The sequence below is a fragment of the Dipteris shenzhenensis genome, chromosome 3 (genome assembly GCF_047967505.1).
Source record: "Dipteris shenzhenensis isolate YYH24624 ecotype China chromosome 3, Dip_SZ_1.0, whole genome shotgun sequence".
Classification (NCBI taxonomy): Eukaryota; Viridiplantae; Streptophyta; class Polypodiopsida; order Gleicheniales; family Dipteridaceae; genus Dipteris; species Dipteris shenzhenensis.
The window spans coordinates 35,150,554-35,169,531 of NC_141598.1; the positions used below are offsets into that span (position 1 = coordinate 35,150,554).

General features: G+C 47.9%; 1 protein-coding gene across 1 annotated transcript in view; it reads right to left on the bottom strand.

Moving 5' to 3' along the window:
* Positions 1 to 7,179: 7,179 nt before the first annotated feature.
* Positions 7,180 to 18,978, bottom strand: part of LOC147903710 (cytochrome oxidase assembly protein) — a 40,919-nt gene continuing 29,120 nt past the window's right edge. The window contains exon 2 of the mRNA XM_087372923.1: positions 7,180 to 7,519. Within this exon, the coding sequence (XP_087229049.1) occupies positions 7,322 to 7,516 (195 nt within the window). The 5' untranslated portion in view covers positions 7,517 to 7,519 and the 3' untranslated portion in view covers positions 7,180 to 7,321. The remainder of the gene's footprint in view (positions 7,520 to 18,978) is intronic.

Below are 18,978 nucleotides of genomic sequence, written 5' to 3' on the forward strand. Positions count from 1 at the left end.
AATACCAAATGTCAGAAATGGGGTGAGGGTGGAGTGGAGTGGCAAAAAGTTGAGCGAAATGAGTTGTTGCTATTGAAAAGAGTCTTTGAAGTACAACTCACACTTAGGGTTATGTATCCTTAAGCCAACATAGCAACCCTAACTAACTAGTTACCAGCCCTAACACTCACCCAAGGGGGGAAAACCCCTAACTATGAACGAAATTGCCCCTTGGATGAGGTGTTCACACTAACCCAATACTAATATCACACAGAAGCAGGACATGGGGATTTCTGGCTACAGACTTTTAACCTTGTATGGGCAAACAGCTGCATGGGAGAGTAGGGAACATGACCATGCAGAGAAGGGAACATGCAAGGGCAGGAATGAAAAGGATGCAGGTAAATAGAGAGAGCAGGACTAGACTGTGCAAGCAAAGGAAAGGGAAGCAAGGGATCCCTCATAGAGCAGATGGGGGCGGTGGGGAAAGAGGAGATAGAAATGTGTGCACGGGAGGGTATGTGCGTGTGCGCGGGCACACTCATGCATGTGCGCAAACATACATTTTCTTGTGGTGTTGAGAAGCATTTGAGGAAAGTAGGCAATACAGGCAAGGGGAAGCAGCAAAGGAACAGGATAGTTTCAGAAGTAGGCAAACTTTTAGTGCATTGAAATGCTGACTTTAACTAACAAGACATGGACTGGGAGATGAGGGACAATTAGGGCCTGGAGCCAATGGGTCCATCGACAGGGAGGAAAGTCTCTTTCTTTTGGTTCAATAGTTCTTTTTTGGCACAGCATGGAGAGGGATCAAGGCAAGGGGAGACTAGGGAGGCAAACAGAACACGCAACGGATCGTTGAGATGCAGCAAGACCAGCAGGCAAACCTTTTACTACATTTAAATGTTAAATTTTGAATTAACAAATAGTTCATTCATGACAACTTTACCTATTAAAAAAGGCTTACCAAAAAGCGATGAACATCCGATTGCTCTCTTTGCAACTTCTAACATGTGAGCCGCATAGCCTTTCATGCTTTTGGAGTGACCATAAGCAAGGATCAGTCTACTGGAGAGAGAGAGAGAGAGAAAGAAAGAACGATATATTAACATCCGCGGGAGGCCTCACGAGCCTATGGGACAAATTATAGCAAATGGTAAGAAAACTCATGCAAGCCTCAAAGGGCTGAAGCAAAAGGGCGTGCTAGAGCCGTTGCTGAGTGCTATGCTAATCTAAGCTATAGCCATATAGCTCAAAATCTTAAAACAAAAATATTAGAGCTGAAAAGCTAAGAAGATGAGACTTAGTAGCCGAAACCCATCCGCATATCTTTTGACTTCAGTGTAAGGATGGCATGACCGGACTGCAAAGCAGTATCGCTTGAAGGTCTGCATAGACTTGCAGGATTTCCTCGAGCTGCAGCTCCCTGAGCTCCCGCTTCAGCCCCTCCCTCCTACCTCCTTCCGCCTCAGCCTCCACCTTCGCCTCGCCTCCCTCCCGCATCCTCTCCTCCCCGCCTCCTTCCACCTCTCCCTCGCCTCCTTCCGCCCGCAGGCTGCCGCTCCTTGCCTTCCCCTTCCGCCCTCCCTGCCTCCTCCCTCCGGCAACCTCTGCCTCTGTCCCGCTCCTTCACGCCTCCCTTCTGCGGCCTCGCCACCTCCCAGCCTCCCCCGCTCCTCCTCACCGTCGCCTCCTCCTTCCCTCTCTCCGCCCTCTCCTTTTGCCCCTGCTGCCGCCCCACCCTCTCCTTCCGCCCCTCCGCTCCTTCCGCCTACCTCCGTCTCTTGCATCTTCTCATCTCCCCGCTTCCATTCCTCCTACACTCCGCTCTCCCCCCCACCCTCTCCTCGCCTCCTTCCCTTCGCCTCAAACCCCTTATCTCCACCTCGCCGCCTCCTCGCCTCCCGTTCGTCCCCTCTTCGCCCCCCCCCTTTCGCCTTCTCCTCTTTGAGGGCTCTCCCTCTCCATTGGTAGCCAACTGCAGGGGTGTGTTCCCCCGCAGCTGGCCCTTGGTTTCTTCCCCAGCGGTGAGCTGTTTGTTTGTCTTTGGGGAAGATCTTCTTGGTGGTGACCCTTGGTCTGGCCAGAGGGGCTCTATGGCAGCACCCTCAAATCCCATAACCGTTAGATTCTTCTTTCCCCAACTGACAAGCAACAGATGAAGCATGCAGTTCGGTCACTTCAAGACAAGGCGATCGTGGGCTGAATTGTGGGCCTCACGCCTACAAGGAGAAGGTGCGAGAGTGGATCCACGCGAGCTTGGCACTAGAGGGAGACCACATTCAGGAGATCACCATCTATGGAAGAGGCGTATTCCTCATCCAGCTAAGCTCCCTTGACACTGCCTGGACACTCGTGGAGCAGAGCCCCATTCTCCTTGGCCCGCATCTCGTGTAACTCTTTCCTTGGTACCATGGCTTTACAGTGGAGGACATGGACACGACACACCATGTTCCCTGTTTTTCGGTTACTCTCCACTTCCGAGGGCTCCCAAAGGAGTATCGAGCCATCCTCACCTCCATTGGTCGGGCATTTAGCACCGTGCTTGAGTCTCTGCCAAATTCGACCGCTTCAGTGGAAGCAGATGACGAGAGTTGATCCTACTAGAGATCCTCGAAGGGGGCACACTTCGCCAGCTAGTGGAGATTTCTGGGTTACCAGGCTAGTGTCTTTGTTGCAAACAAAAGGGTCACTTGCCCCCGCGGGCAAGGCCGCGCCCCTCCCCCCCATCCCCGCAGAGCAGACCGAGTCAGCAGGCCAGAGCCCAGCACCCCCCCAGACAGGAGCAGCAAGAGTCTCAGACCCCCTGGGTGACCCCCTCAGAATCAGATTAAAAACAAAAAGAAACCAAGCAAACAGGCTCGCAAGCGTCGTAGGCAGAGGGCTAGATGCAGAGAGAGAGACAAGGTTTTTCGAGAGGCACCTGAGGAGGAGCAGCAGCAGAGCAGGAACCCTTACGTGGAGATCCACCTCCTCCAACGGAAGGGGCCACTGCCCAACTAGAGGATCCTCCCGTGACAGACGTTCAACTTGAGCACTCACCCTTGCATCAACAGCGAGCCCCAGAAGCTCCTGATGTTGCGATGGCGAAAGCTGCGGACGTTAGCCCGATAGCGGCTAAGGAGGAGCGTGTCTAGAGGCCAGACAAGCCTGATCAGCAGGGAGGACCTGTGGTTGCTCCTACTCCCCTTGGCCCCCCTCCCCCTCCAGATCCCCCCCTTCCTCTTGGATCCCCCGCCCCCCCCCCCTTTCTCCCCTCCTGCTATGGTCACCCTCACCATCTGCCCCCCTTCCTCTGCCTCCCTCCCTCCCCCTTCCCCCCCCCCCACCCCCCTCTCCACCTCCTTAGCAAGTTCTTCAGCCTCTCGATCCCCCCCCGCCTCAACACCCCTGCCAGTAGGCAAGGGTAAGAGGACGTCCCCTTCCGCCTCCTCACCACAGCATCCACTCCATTCGGGAAGGGAGCCAGAGTCCCGAGCTCTATCAGGCTGGGCTCTATCACGCTCCGGTCTGTGCTGATGGTCTCTGAGGTAGTCTTTTCGAAGCATAGTGGCCTCCCTGACATAAAGAGCTAGGATATGCTGATCCTCGTAGTCCATCACTCGTGAGAGAGGTCCAAAGCCATCCATGAAGAGACAGTGGAATCTACCTCTGAGCTCATAATATAGCGGGCATCTGCAAATGAAGTGCTCCTCTGACTCCACCTCTCCCATGGTGCAACAAGGGCAGATCCTGATCTCTCGGCATGGTCGCCGTCCATCCTCCATGCGTCGCATCCTACCAGCCTCTATCTCGAGCTGATGCGAAGAGACTCTAAGCTGGCCAAGGGCAATCCTCAGTGAGTGGGACATGTAGATACCTGTATAGCCTGGTGGAATGACAAATCCATCCTCTAAGATCCGAAGGAAGTGGTCACGATATGTGGCCATCTTCGTCGGAAGCTGCGTGGGATAAATCCAAGTGCAATACGTATGAAGCTGCAGCAAGTCTGCTCTCGTGACCTGGCTAAGCTCGTGGCGAGTCAACTCGAGATGAGGGGCATCTATGCTATATCGGAAGGGAGGCAGTCTATCCATGTCTAGTCCAAGAGATGTGAGCCACCTAGTGAGTCTGAAGTACCAGCAGTATCGGGCCCCAGATCGTGCCAACTCCATAGAAGATGCAAGTGCTAACCATGGCAACCGAGCTCTGCCTGCTGCTGAGTCTCCAAACTCCCTAACCCTATGCAAATACATGACCGACTGAAACGCTGCATCTAATGCAAGGGGAGTAGCTCCAAACTCTGCTAGCATGATCTCATGCGGAACTGTAGCCTTGGCCCTAATGAGCCGAGAGAACATGATGATCTGTAACCTCTCTACTCGTCTCCAATCTGCAGCGCCGAGGTCTCCTGCCCAGAAAGGAGCTGCATACATCGCAGCTGGTCTCACCAATGTATCAAAAAGCAAGGATTTCGTATCGGGATGCTGAAAGTGGGACTGAAAACACTGACGCTCAAGATGAGCCAACGAAGCATACCCTTTACTAATCCTATCTCGTGCTGCATATGTCATGGTGAAAACCGGTCCCCTGAAAACTGCCCCCAAATAAGTGTACTCTCTAACAAGCTCAATGGGCTGTCCGTCATAAGTGAAGCAAAACTCATCCGTGCTATAAATACGATCAGAGGTGTTGAAAACCATAACCTTGGTCTTGCCAAGGTTTACGGTCAACCCCCTGTCCTGGCAAAACCTGTGGAGTGCCTCAATATGTGCCTGGAGGCCCTGAGCAGTAGAGGAAATGAGAACCACATCGTCCGCATACAGGAGGATAGGAATGGAGGATCCTGAGAGAGTAGAGCCCACACCGCCTGTCATCTGTATAAACATCTCTAGCTCATCAACATATAATCCAAAGAGAGTAGGAGAGAGCGGGCAACCCTGCTTCACCCCAATCGTGCTGCATACCTCCTCTGAGAGCCCCTCACGTGTCCGAACCCGACCAGTGACCCTCTCATACAAAGCCATGATAGCCCACTGTATCTCTCCACTGAAGCCCATCTGGCGAATCCTCTAAAACAATCTGAATCACGGAACTGTGTCAAATGCCTTCCTGAAGTCCACGAAGCAACAATAAAGCCGTTGCCTTCGTGACTTCGCCTCCTCTACCAGTGCCCTGAGTGTGAGGATGTGGTCAAGTGTCGAATGATCCCTGCGAAATCCAGCCTGCCCTCTGGCTCTAAGTCCTGTCATCTCGACATGGTCATTTATACAGCTTTCCAAAACTGATGCATAGATCTTGGCCATAACGTGGCCAATCATGATGGTCCTGTGATTCGACGGCTCCATAGGGTCCCCCGACTTGTGGATAGGTACTATGGTATTGCCTAACCAGGACTGTGGTAGGCCTGTACAAACAGACTCATTGAAGAGACGGGAAAGAACAAAATCTAAGGCATCAATCCCATGGATTACATACTCCGCTTGCAATCCATCATGATCCTTAGCTCTCCCGTTCTTCAATCGGTGGACTACTGCGGACACTCTCTGGTGTGAAGAGACTAGATGAAGCTAGCCTAGGGGAATGGGATAAATCGATGGCTGGCTGATCTGGAACATCGTATAGAGCTGAAGTGTATGCAGACCAGACACGTGGATCTGTGAGGGGGCTCTGAGACTTCGAGCGGAGGAATTTTCTCCAGAATTCCTTGGAGTCACAGCTGAAAAGCAAGCTTCTCAGCTCCTCCTCATTCCGGGCTAGAAATTGGCGTTTCTTGCGCCTAACCAACCACTTGTAGTCTCTCTTGGTTTCGGCAAGGAGGGGAGACTTCTCCTTGGTCTCAAGGTGAAGTTTCCTGCGGAGATCCTTACACTCCTCGTCATACCAACCGTTGCAAGGAACAAGACCAACCAGTGGGGGACTAGACGAATGACGTGGCAGGGAACGACATGTGAGCGGTAGAAACGAGTGAAGTATGTACAAGTTCCCACCGGTCCTGCGTGGATGGTAGAGCATCTAATAGATGAGGACGGAGTAGGCGGCTGAGGTTCTGGCTATATACATCATCGAACTGGTGGTCGAAATGAACCTCGTAATAGGGTTGGCGGTCATGATAACGAGGGGGGGGGGGGGTCATGGGAGACATTAGTCAAAGTAAAGTGGATGAGTGCATGGTCGGCAGAGGGCATGAAGGGGCTAACAGTAAGGCTACGGATGGAAGGGACTAGAGTCGGGGGACCTATGATGTAGTCGATCACGCTAGTACCACGCCCAGAAGCAGAAGAGAATGTAGGCATGGAAGACTGTGGCCACCTGGACAAGCCGTTATAAATGACCATACTGTGCGAGGTGAGGAGCTCCAGTAACTGACGTCCCTGATCTGTGGGCTGTACTATGCAGTCTGATGAAGTCCGACAGAGGCTATCATCGTGAAATGCTGGGAGTATGACCGGATCCTCCATGAAGTCATAAGTGAGGGCCTGTCTGTCTGAGGTCCTCGCGTTGAAGTCTCCTAAAAGGATGACTTCTCCGCGATGTGAAAAATCTGCAATGTCCGCTGAGAGATCCTCAAATATGGACTGGCCTGGTCCAGTGGAAGAATAGATCGACTGCGCCGGGGGAAAGTAGCAAACTGCAATAAAAAGATCTCGCTGAGGGGCTCTGCGGCGGATGCGTACCCACAAGAATCGGGCATGTGAATCCGCTCTCTCCACTGTGATGATCCGATCGAGATGCTCTCTGTACAAAATGGCCACTCCTCCAGATCCTCTCACTCCAAATGTTCGAGTGTGCTGCCTGAAGGCAGATCTCCATGTATACCCTGTCACTCGTGGCAAAGGTCTCTCTGGACTCTCGTGTGTCTCCGTGAAAAAGATGATCTCTCTCCCAAAGAATGCCCCCCGTGGATTGCCTGGCTGTGCTGTAAAAGAACCATTGCAGTTCCATACAGCGATGCGTAGACACAGAGAGAGAGAGAGAGAGAGATCTACTAAATCTGCAGAAAACCTCACGAGAGAGAGAGAGAGAGAGAGAGAGGTGGTAGTAAAAGCAGAAAGACAGGTCGATGACCTTAACTGCATGTTGAAATCTGAACTAACAATGGCCCAACATAAATATTACTAGCTTGACAAACTACATGTCAATGCTTGGGCAGCAAAAAGGTATTAGTACAAGTATTCCTATTTAAAGAAAGTAATTTAAAACGCTTATCAAAAATGCGAGTACACAATAAATCTCTTTACAACCTCATATTCTGCCAAAAAGCTGTTACAACTGCCATTCTAACACATGAGCCTGCCAGCATTTGTATCATAACCCATGATAATCTAGATTCATCTGTCATTCACTTCATAAATGTTGATGTTCAGGAAGGTGAATCTTGATGTAGTTCTTTGAGAGCCTTTTCCTTCTCGAACTGCTCAATAGCTGCTGCCATTTCATCTGTTCCACCAACAGCCCTCATTGTGTATATATAAACTGATGCAACAAAGGCTGTAAGCCCAGCAGCAACAGCAAAATTTTTAAACTTCAAACCAGAAAACTTAGGATGCCCTGGCATTGCCTGCAAAATAGACATGAAAAAATGAGGCTCATAATGAGCTTTAAGTCTGGGCAGCTGAGCAAGCCTACATGAGAATTCTGCCTCAGACCTAACCCCGTCCCAAGTTGAGACTAGATATATAGAATAGCTGGAAATAATATTCATAATTATCTTGTTAGCTTAGTGGAGCAACTTCATGGGAACACAAATAAAACACATTCGTCTAACTTCAAGAGAATCCATTTCCAATTTTTTCCCCACAAACTTCAGCACTCGTGGTATTGGTCACATACATGGCACCACTAGTGCCCAAAAGCTACAAAGGTAAAGGTACATCAAATTCCTGGTCTTGTCAAATTCTAACCCCCCCAAAAAAAAAACTGTCTTGTTGATTGGCAATAAGTGTAACATACAAACGTGAGTTTTCCATTCAGTCTGGATGGTATACACCTTTCCATTAGATTAAAGAAATCACACAAGCATACCAAATAGCCTAAAATTGGAACTTAAACATGGTCTTATGGCAATACATGCCTATTTAAAACAGAATCATACGCTCCATTCCCCTTGCCATCGTAAAGGGATCTCCTTTAAAGGTGCACCCAATCCAATGCCAGTGATCTCAACCAAGTAGGTAAGATAAGGAGGGAAATACTCCAAGTTCGGCATCATACCTTGAGCTTCCATACCTGGGAATCAAAACGGGCAACAGATCTATAAAAACCAAAACCCACATAGGTTTAAGCATGCAATTTCTACATGGTCACCTAGAAGCACGTAGGAGGGGTCATCAACCATGTGCTGGCCCGTAAAGGCCTTTTGACAAGGTTGCAGTTTAATATCGATGACTTTGCATTGGAATCCATGAATATGTTCTAATTCGTTGCAAACGAGGAAGCTACATTTTTGTCCTTATTTTTGTTCACAAGAAGGGAAGAAGATTCTAACAAAGCACAATTACTCAGAATAGGAACGTTCAAAAAGTGGACTCCAAGGGAACGGGGACGCCATGTCTGTCACGAGGACGTGAATTTATGGGACCTTTGATTTGCAACTCCCATAACTTACGCATGACTGCCTTGAGCCTCTAGGGCACGAGAGTCTGGCCACGTGTGCAAGACTTGGGGAATTAAAATTCCTAGTGGACCCTTGGAAATTATGAATGTGCACCCAGTTACTAGGCAATTAATTCCTCAGACCAAAGTGTGCAACAGGGGGCCAAAAGAGTGGTGCAATTAAAAATTACTATTTTGGGCACGGGACTCTAAAATCAGCACAAGACACCTATTTGGCATGTAGGAGGCCAAAAAGCAAGCAGAATAGTCAAAATTTGCTTGGAGGGCTGTTTTATGGACCACAGAAGAACACGGAGAGGCAAGTCACAGGCGGGAAAAATGCTCCAGGGCTATTCTTTCACATCGCCTCGGCGCTCGCTGATTTTTGACTACCAAGGTAGTCTGTGGGCTGTTGGTGGGCTGTCAGAAGCTCAAAAACGACCTCTTGAAGAAGTTAGGTGGATCCCGGCCATGGAACCACTAAAACCAGCATTCACATACTAAAGGGTTGTGGGATCCACTTTAACTACAGCATACACAGTAATTAACCAAACAATCAATTACCACAAACTTAATCACAAGGAGCTAGAGCGCTCCTACTCAAAAACAAGGACACCGATTAGCCCCAAACGCTGGCACCCCTTGCGGTATTTCTTTAATATTCATATAAATCCAAGCGGCTGATTTCAAGGTCTCCTAAAAGCTACACCAGAGGCAAACCACAGCCCACAGACTTCCAATATCGTGCACACCCTGCAATCCCTGCTCAATCTTATATGGCGAATAGGCATCCAATTACTAGGCAATCCATCATCTATATTTTCTTTGGACTCCTTCATCCTCAACATCTCTAGTATTGGCGACATTGAAACCAGCCTTCACAGATAACAAGGTGGTGGGATCCACTTTAACTACAGCATACACATTAATTAACCAAACAATCAATCACCACAAACTTAATCACAGGGAGCTAGAGTGCTCCTACTCAAAAACAAGGACACCAGTTGGCCCCAAACGCTGGCACCCCTTGCGGTATTTCTTTAATATTCATATAAAGCTAAGCGGCTGATTACAAGGTCTCCTGAAAGCTGCACCAGAGGCAAAAACCACAGTCCACAGACTTCCAATATCGTGCACACCCTTTAATCCCTACTCAATCTTATATGGCGAATAGGCATCCAATTACTAGGCAATCCTGCAATCTCCCTACCAACCAAGTGTGCAATAGAACCCCAAAGGCATCCACTGACTATGCGCTTCCTGCACTTGCACAACCCAGTGCCCAACCAGCCAGACATAGTGACTATACTCATACCAGTGCCAAACTCTGGTGCAATCAATCCACCAAGCACTTCCAAACAAGTCGCCTTATCTGTAGCCCTCCTAACCACTGCCCAACAGCAAAAATCAACCCTTCTTGGCAAGGAATCAATCTCAAACGCAATAACCAACCAACAACCAGTCTGGAAACGGCAAAAGCAGGCAAAAGCTAGCCTTCCTCTGCCCAGAATCCACAGAATTCAGGTCACTTGGGCTGGAAAACCCTAGATCCTACAAAGAATAGTTGATTCTGCCCTGGCACAGATCAAAAGTAACTTAGAAGAGGTCTCCCAAGCCTGGAAAGCTCCAAAACCAGCAGCAACAGCCCAAAAGCAACCAAAAACAGGTCGAGATTCCAGTAGAAGCTCCTGCTCAGCCAGACAACATCCCGTAGTGCCTGCAGCAGCCACTAGACAGCCTAGAAGCAGCAAAAACGAACTGATCTGGAGGCTCTTGGCACAAAAACGAATTCATGCCTTGATTTTTGATGTTGGACAGTGGCTAGAAGGGCTACAGATAAGGGTGACTTGTTTGGAAGTGCTTGGTGGATTGATTGCAACAGAGTTTGGCGTTCAATCATGTCTAGCTGGTTGGGCACTGGGTTGTGCAAGGGCAGGAGCGCATAGTCAGTTGATATCTTGGGTTTCTGTTGCACACTTGGTTGGCAGGGGGATTGCAAGATCGCCTAGTAATTGGATGCCTATTCGCCATATAAGATTGAGTAGGGATTGCAGAGTGTGCACGATATTGAAAGTCTATGGGCTGTGGTTTGGCTCTAGTGCAGCTTTCAGGAGACCTTGTAATCAGCCACTTGGCTTTATATGAATATTAAAGAAATACCGCAAGGGGCGCCAATGTTTGGGGCCAATCGGTGTCCTTGTTTCTGAGTAGGAGCACTCTAGCTCCCTATGATTAAGTTTGTGATAATTGATTGTTTGGTTAATTATTGTGTATGTTGTAGTTAAAGTGGATCCCACCAGAGCAGGGATCAGAGTCAGAGTGGTTCCTTGACCCAGACCCTCAGCTTCTCTCCACTGGATCTTGGAGACTTTGGCTCTACGGGGGAGTTCCCATTAGATATTTGCAGTGGAACCCTCGACAGTGGGAGTGGATTGACGCAGGGCATCAAGAGAAGAGCATCCCCTTCTTTCGCTTCACGGTCAGTAATGCCAAGAGATTCCAACTCAATAGTAGAGGTTGGAGACCTTCTAGAGTTCCTCATTGGGAGGCATTTGATATCACTGCGGATTTGCAGAGGTGCTTCTGGAGGAGACTCTGGAAATCCCATAGAAATAGAAAGATCACTCTTTTCTTTTGGCTTTCTATCCATGGTGGGATTGCAGTGAACCTTTGGAGATCCAGCGACCCTACTTGCCCTCGTTGCCTCTCTGCTTTGGAGACGATTCAGCATTGCTTATGGGATTGCAGACATGCGAGGATGATTTGGATGGGGGTAGCCACGATTTTCAGTCACTTTGTGCAGTCCCCATTCTTTATGACATGGGGCTCAGTGGCTTGGCTTTCTCTTACTGAGCCTCAGGTCTTTTATGAGAGACATGACTCTTCTCGGGCCATTTCAATTCGACGTCATCAGGTTGAGTCTTGTTCTTTGGATGTGGTACCACACCTTCCTTTTGCAGCAGTACATGCCTCTGTGGATACCTCTTGGGAGATATTGGCGAGCATAGCAGCTTGGCATATCTGGAGAGCCAGATGCACAGAGGCATTGGAGGGAGCTCAGATTCATCCCTCGCACACATTGGCTAGTATTTGGACAAACGCCATGCATACTTTGATGGCCATATGGACAAGCATGCAGGGAGACTCCCGTGCAGCCTCAGCTAGGAGGGCTTCTTTCTTCAGGGAATGGAAGGATTTTCCTTTCTTCTCTGAGACTCTTACAGGGTTGAGGTGGCACTTTCAGCCTCAGCCTTGGTTGTTTTCCACCTCATTTTGAGGGGGTTTATTTATCCTCATGGTTACATGATGTATTTCGTTTTGAGCTTTCTCTCGCGGGTTTTTTCTCTTACTTAATAGAAGTCTCTTTCTTGAAAAAAAAAAAAAAAGTGGATCCCACCACTCTTTAATCTGTGAAGGCTGGTTTCAGTGGTTCCGTTGCCGAGATCCACCTAACTTCTTCAAGAGGTGAGCTTGAGGTTGGCTTGGTGCAAGTCCAACAGACTAGGCAATGGAAAACAGCATACTATTAAGTAAATATGTCTCATAGAGTACGATCGCAGACTCTTACAGAAGAGGAGATGTTGGCTGTACTTCATGCCTCGATTTTTGTTGTTCGACAGTGGCCAGGAGGGCTAGGCGACTTGTTTGGAAGTACTTGGTGGATCGATTGCACCAGAGAATGGATGTCTTTGGCTTTTCTGCAGTTGTTCAACCATGTCTGGCTGGTTGGGCACTGGGTTCTGCAAGTGCAGGGAGCGCATAGTCAGTTCATGCCTTTGGGGTTCTGTTGCACACTTGGTTGGCAGGGAGATTGCAGAATCGCCTAGTATTTGGATGCCTATTCACCATATAAGATTGAGCAGGGATTGCAAGGTGTGCAGGATATTGGAAGTCTGTGGGCTGTGGTTTGCCTCTGGTGCAGCTTTCAGGAGACCTTGTAATCAACTGCTTGGCTTTATATGAATATTAAAGAAATACCGCAAGGGGCGCCAACGTTTGGGGCCAACCAGTGTCCTTGTTTTTGAGTAGGAGCACTCTAGCTCCCTTTGATTAAGTTTGTGCTGATTGATTGTTTGGTTAATTACTATGTATGATGTAGTTAAAGTGGATCCCACCACCTTGTAATCTGTGAAGGCTGGTTTCAATGTCACCAATACTAGAGATGTTGAGGATGAAGGAGTCCAAAGAAAATATAGATGATGGATTGTCAAATGGCATAAAAATACAAGGCAACTAGGACGAGGCCCTCAAAAGGCAAGCAATTAGCACCAACTTGCCACAAGACAAGAGAAGTCCTTGGCTCCTACAAAGTCATTTTGTTGCTCGTCCCTATGGAACGGCCTAGGAGACATTCCCTAGATGTCCCTTGGCCATTCTGATGCTTGACATCCTAGGCATTCTCGATGGTCACCTTGAGTAGAACAGAGTTCCCATTGCCCAGGTTCCATATGAAGCGAATGGCATTCCTAGCAACTGTGCAAGAAAGTAGTCATACCCAACCGTACTCAAAACATTGTAAGGACAAAAGGCTACGAATAAGATGTGATGTTGTTCACAGATTCTTAGATTGTCCACAAGGAAGAATAGAAAGGATAGACTAGAAAGACAGAGATTGAACGGACGACAATGAAGCCAAGCCCACTGGAGTCTCAAGATGATGGTTTGGAATCACAACATATTCTACATCTTGAGGAATGGTTGGTGACAAACCAAATCTCTTTCTCTTTGATCCTGGCTCTACTCATGACGTCATCTCCAGTGAATTGGCATCATCTTTGCAAAAAAATTCGCTTCTGGACTCCATATCAATGTGAGATGAGCATTCAAGATACAAAAGCCACTACATTGGCAACCATGCTTATTTTATTGTGGGGCTATTGGATGGAGATGATGCACATCTACGGCATTTTGAACCGGAGCCACATATGACTTCACAAGAAAATCTGCTACCATCAAATCACAAGGTCAAAAGAGTGTTTTGCAAGTAAGAATCTCCCACAACCTATTACAAAGGTTAAGTCATATTTGAGCTTCAATATCTTATTTATATTTGAGAGATGAATAAAGGAAGCAATGAGGATCGGTAGCAATGAGGATCAACATGCAGAAGAAAGGGGAGAGCTCTAGGATGGTTTTTTATATTGTTGCCTAACCAAATTGAAGATCTCAATATTAATTTTATATAGAGTAGTTTTCCACCAAATAGATCACCTTATAACAAGATGAGATTCAAAAGAAATAACAAGAGGTTTTATAACATGGGCTCATAAAGCCAAGCAATTCTCCTTTTTGTTCACTTGTACTTCTATCTTTCAAGAAGGCCAGTTCAAGGCACATGTGTCTTCATTATTGTGCCTTAGATAAAATGGATATCAAGTATCACTGTCAATTCCAAGAACCAATTTTCGACCACTTTGTAGGAGTGTACATGTTCATTTTAAACAATCTCAAGGGCAAATATCTCCAAACGGCCATAGTAAATCACATGATGCGAATAACATGTCATAGTTTTCAACACAATGGGAGAAAAGCATAGAAAACACCTGAAATTTTATATTCAAATTTCTCAAGGAGAACAAGCTACATATATAAATGCCATAAAGAGTAAATTCTTCCTTCCCAAAATCAGCTTTTGGGACACATCATCTCTAAAAATGAAGTTAAAATGGATCCAAAGAAACTGAATGTGATTTCGGAGTGGCCACATCTAAAGTCCTCTCATGAGGTCAGTAGGTCATTTTTTGAGGATTAAGTTCCTATTACAAAAAACTTTTTCATCATTTTGCACATATAGGTTTGCCTTTGTATGGTCACATGGGCGAAGGAGTGGTCTTTTTTATGGACTGATTGTGAAAAATCTGAGGGAGTGATAAACGTTCAAATGCGTGAGAAAAGAGAGAGAAAAAGAGAGACGCAAATGTGGGCAATAGCAATTATATTATCCAAGTACAATCCACAGCCAAGGGCTGGACAATTGTGAGAGAATGGTCCAAGGAAGGCCCCAAGTGTGACACTGAGTGAAGAGTGGAGGAGGGGCTTTTATAGGCCTCCAACCAGCCTACTTGGCTGGCCATTGAACCAACCAGCCAGGTCGCCTGACCCAACCAGCTAGGTCAACTGACTCAACCCTAGTTGGGTCTGGTTAGGGTCGGGTTCAATTGACCATGCAGGGCTGTTGACCCGCCCTGGTTGGGGCCCAGTTTGGGCGCACAACCCAGCCCTAACACTTGCCTAACCTAGCCTATCCAGGCCTACCTTGTCATGTGCACGGATTGGTATCTGACGTGTACTAGGTACACAGAACTAGCTCAGGTTAGCCTGGGGAGGCTTAGAGCTAGGCAGGCTTGATTCTCGGGTTGAGTGGCAAGGGTACGAACTATTTATAGGTCTTCGCTATTTTTGGCGCCGGGGCCCGAGTCTATAAAAGAGGCCCAGGGGGTTCATTTCTCAGTGTGCAGTTGGGAGCAAGTCTCGTTCCCAGGTGCTAGGTCTGATCCTGGATTGTGTCGCGGACGCACGCCTGCATCTTAGCGTAGCCCAAGGCCCAGTGGCAGATCCAGGGCTTCACAGCGCCACCTGGTGGTATGGGACACCAGGCTGGTTTGGATCTGATTGGGAGTTCGTGCCAGTAGCTCAGCTCGTGGCTCGGAGGGGACATCTTCTGATTCGGGATCACATCCCGTAGATGTCACGGTTGGGTGGTGAGCAGCCTGCTCAGTTCTGACGTTGTGTGTGGTTATTTTGCAGATCAGGGGTTTCAGGAGTGCTGGGATGTGTCAGTTGGTATCAGAGCCAACTCCTGAGGTAGGAACTTCTGATGCGAGAATTTTTGACGGATTTCTCTTCCAGGTATGCCCTAAAATTCGAAATTTCCTGCTGCGTTTTTGCTGACTACCTGGGGTAGAAGGGGTGAAGAGATATCTGGAAAAGGAAGAAGAAGAGGAGTGAGATAGAAACGAAATTTCTGAAGGCTACGGAGGGAAGTTTAGAGGGAGGAGAAGGAGAGCAGAAAAGAAGGAGAGAAGCGCAGGAAATAGACAGCAAAGGACGAAAAGATGCGGAGCCTAGGAAGGGGCGCAGTAGATGAGGCTGTAGGGGCGGGACAGCCTGTGTAATAGGCTGTCCACAGCCAGCGCAAAGGGCTGTCCACAGCCTGCGCAACAGGCTGCGAACAGCCTACGCCTAGGAGTGCGTGCAGCCTGCGCTGGAGCAAAGGTGCTTTTTTCGTGCTTTTTTCGAAAAAAAGCACCTCTCCAAAGTTGGAGGGGCTTAGGTGCTTTTTTCGAAAAAGCACCCCTCCAAAGCTGGAGGGGCTTAGCCTTTTTTGGAAGCCCAGCTTCCAAATCAGGCAGCCCTGCACCCTATATAGGTGGGGGGCTGGGTGCTAGGTTACCCACAAGCAGCCCCAAGATTCGAGATCTTACCTCGAGTTTCGAGCCAGCCAGCCTCGCCCTTCAGCCTGCGCCCTGTTTCGATCAGCTCCCCTGCATCAGTCCTTGCCTGCGTCAGCTCGGCACAGCTCCCGCAGCTTCCGTACCAGCCCGTACAGCTCCAGCGACAGCCGTACAGCCTGTACGGACTGTTCCGCCTGCTTCTGTACCTGCTGCTGTACCGAACAGCAGCTGCGCCAGCACCTGCAGCTACAGTACGGCCTGCGTCAGCAGCCGTACAGGCCACGTCAGCAGTCCGCACAGCTTCTACTGCAGCCTGTGCATCCGGTTTGCGGGTTCGGGGAGGCTCCGTGACTCTGGGTCTTCCGATTCGCCAGATTTCAGCATCTCCTTCCGTCAGCTTCATTCGGGACGGTTTTCTTCTGCTCCATCTCCCTCCGTGCTTCGTTTCAGTCAGTTATTTCTCTCCGTTTGTAATCAATCAGATTTCAGCTATGTCTGATGCTCCAAATCCCGAGTTCGCTATGGGAGAGCAGGACTTAGATTACACTCCAGTGGGAGAGGATGATCAGGGTCTCTATGACGACCTGATAACTAAGAAAGCCTTTAGTGAGTTCACGACTGCTCTTGATGGTAAATTTGAGCGGGTCAATGCTAATCAATCGGGGTTGACACAGCAACTCCAAGGGATACAAGCCACTTTGACTCTTCTGGCTAGCACGATTCAGGCACTCACGCATGTGGATGCCATGGCTTCCGTGCTAGGCCCGAATATCACTCCGGATCCCTTTCCAGGTGACCAAAAATCAAGAACAAAGGAGGTGGTTGACACTTGGTTGCACAAGTGGCAAGTACACTTCCAATTTCACCCCTATCCAGACGAGAAAAAGATTCAGCTTGCAGCAGGGTTTATGTCAGGTAAAGCCTTGCTTTGGTGGAAAGAACTCCAGCCTAAGCCTGATACTTGGACAGAATTTGAGGGTATCTTCAGGAAGGAGTTCCTGAAGAAGGAAGATGACTACAATATCGTCGGCAAGCTCAAGGCCCTCGATATGTCAAAATTGAATTTAACTTTTGAAGTTTATCTTCAAAGATTTAGGGATCTGCAAACCAGGGCCACTAAAATGGATCCTGTAACCTTGTTAGGTTTTTTCGTGGATGGTTTGCCAGACTCCTATAAGTTACAGATTAAGAATAACAAGTGCACAACATTGCAGGAGGCCATGACATATGCGCGCATATATGATGATACCATGGCCGGTACCAAGGCAACCACAGTTACCGAGACGAGCGGAAAGAACAAACGCAAGTTCTTTCAGCATGCAACTGGTATTGGGGAGACGAAGTCTACGGACAACGCCTCCAGGAAAAGCTTAACTCCTGCGAAGAATGGTAAGGCCCGTTTCCTTCGCACTCTCAGGCTCAAGAAAGAAGACCGATGTTTTTATTGCGAGAAGCGGGGCCACACAAAGAATGAGTGTCCTAAGCGGAAGAACCAAAAATTGGTGCTAGGACCGAAGCTCCAGGCAGGTCCACGTACCGCAGCCAAGGGAGCCAACCAGGTTACGATGACAGGTATTTCAGTAAATGTCATTACCTGCCCCCTTTCTTGTAATTGTACCTTTAATACTTCGTTGTTTGGTTCCCATGATCTTTTCCGAGTTTATGGAGAAGTTAGGGACCAACAGGTTCACATTCTCTTTGATCCGGGCAGCTCTCACAATTTTGTTAATTACAAATTTGTGCAGAAGATGGGGCTGTCCACAGTACCTAGCGACCACACCTACGAGGTGCAGCTTCCAGCTGGGAAGCAGTTTTGGGATCGCAAGGTTGAAGCACTTCCCATCCGGATTCAAGCCTACACGGGAGCTCTCACATGTTATGTTATGCATCTAGAGCATGTAGACTTGCTGATCGGGATAGAGTGGTTTAAAACCCACAATATCCAGATCGGATGGACGGAGCATACGCTTTCTTTTGTAGACAAGGACACCCAATTTTGTATTCAGTGTGATAAGATTCCCCCTTCTCAGGGGCCTATTGTATCTGCGATGCAGCTTCGGAATATATTAAACAATTCTCATTATGATGTCTATCAGTGTGTTTTGATTCCACTTTCTTCATTTGTTGTTTCGGTAATTAACAAGAATGAATTAAGTGTGTTTGAACACCGTGAATTGAGAATGTTGTTAGATAATTTTCAAGACGTATTCCCAGCTCAACTGCCGGAAGGTTTACCTCCAGAACGGGCAGTAGATCATCGCATAGACTTAGTCCCAGGGGCTCAACCTATCAGTGTACCACCTTATAGGATAAGCCAGGTAGAGGAGGATGAGTTAGCTATCCAGCTTCAGGATTACCTGAATATGGGCTATATCCGCCCAAGTAAATCACCTTTGGGTGCACCTGTCCTCTTAAGAAAGAAGAAAGATTCTTCCTGGAGAATGTGTATAGATTATAAACGACTAAATAAAGTTACAATTAAGAACCGCTATCCTTTACCTCGTTCTGATGATTTGATAGACCGTTTGGCCGGAGCGAAGTATTTCACTAAGATTGATTTGCGTACGGGTTATCACCAAATCCGTATCTATGCTAAACACATAGATAGGACCGCATTCCGGACTAGGTATGGTCATTACGAGTTCCTCGTATTACCTTTTGGTTTGACCAATGCTCCTGCTACTTTTCAGCAGATGATGAACGATTTGTTCAGAGATTATCTGGGCAAATTTGTTGTAGTGTTCTTAGATGATATCTTGGTATATAGTAAAATGCTTGAGGATCATATAGGACACCTCCGGGTTGTCTTACTTGTTCTAAGACAGCATAAGCTTTATGCCAAGATGAGTAAATGTGACTTCTTTATGAAGGAGATCATTTACTTAGGACACAAGATTTCTTCTGAAGGTATTAGCATTGATCTGGATCGTATCCAGAAGATTTTAGAATGGCCTATCCCTCAGACTGTGAAACAACTTCGTTCTTTCCTAGGATTTACGGTATTTCTTCGGAAGTCAGTGCGTGATTATTC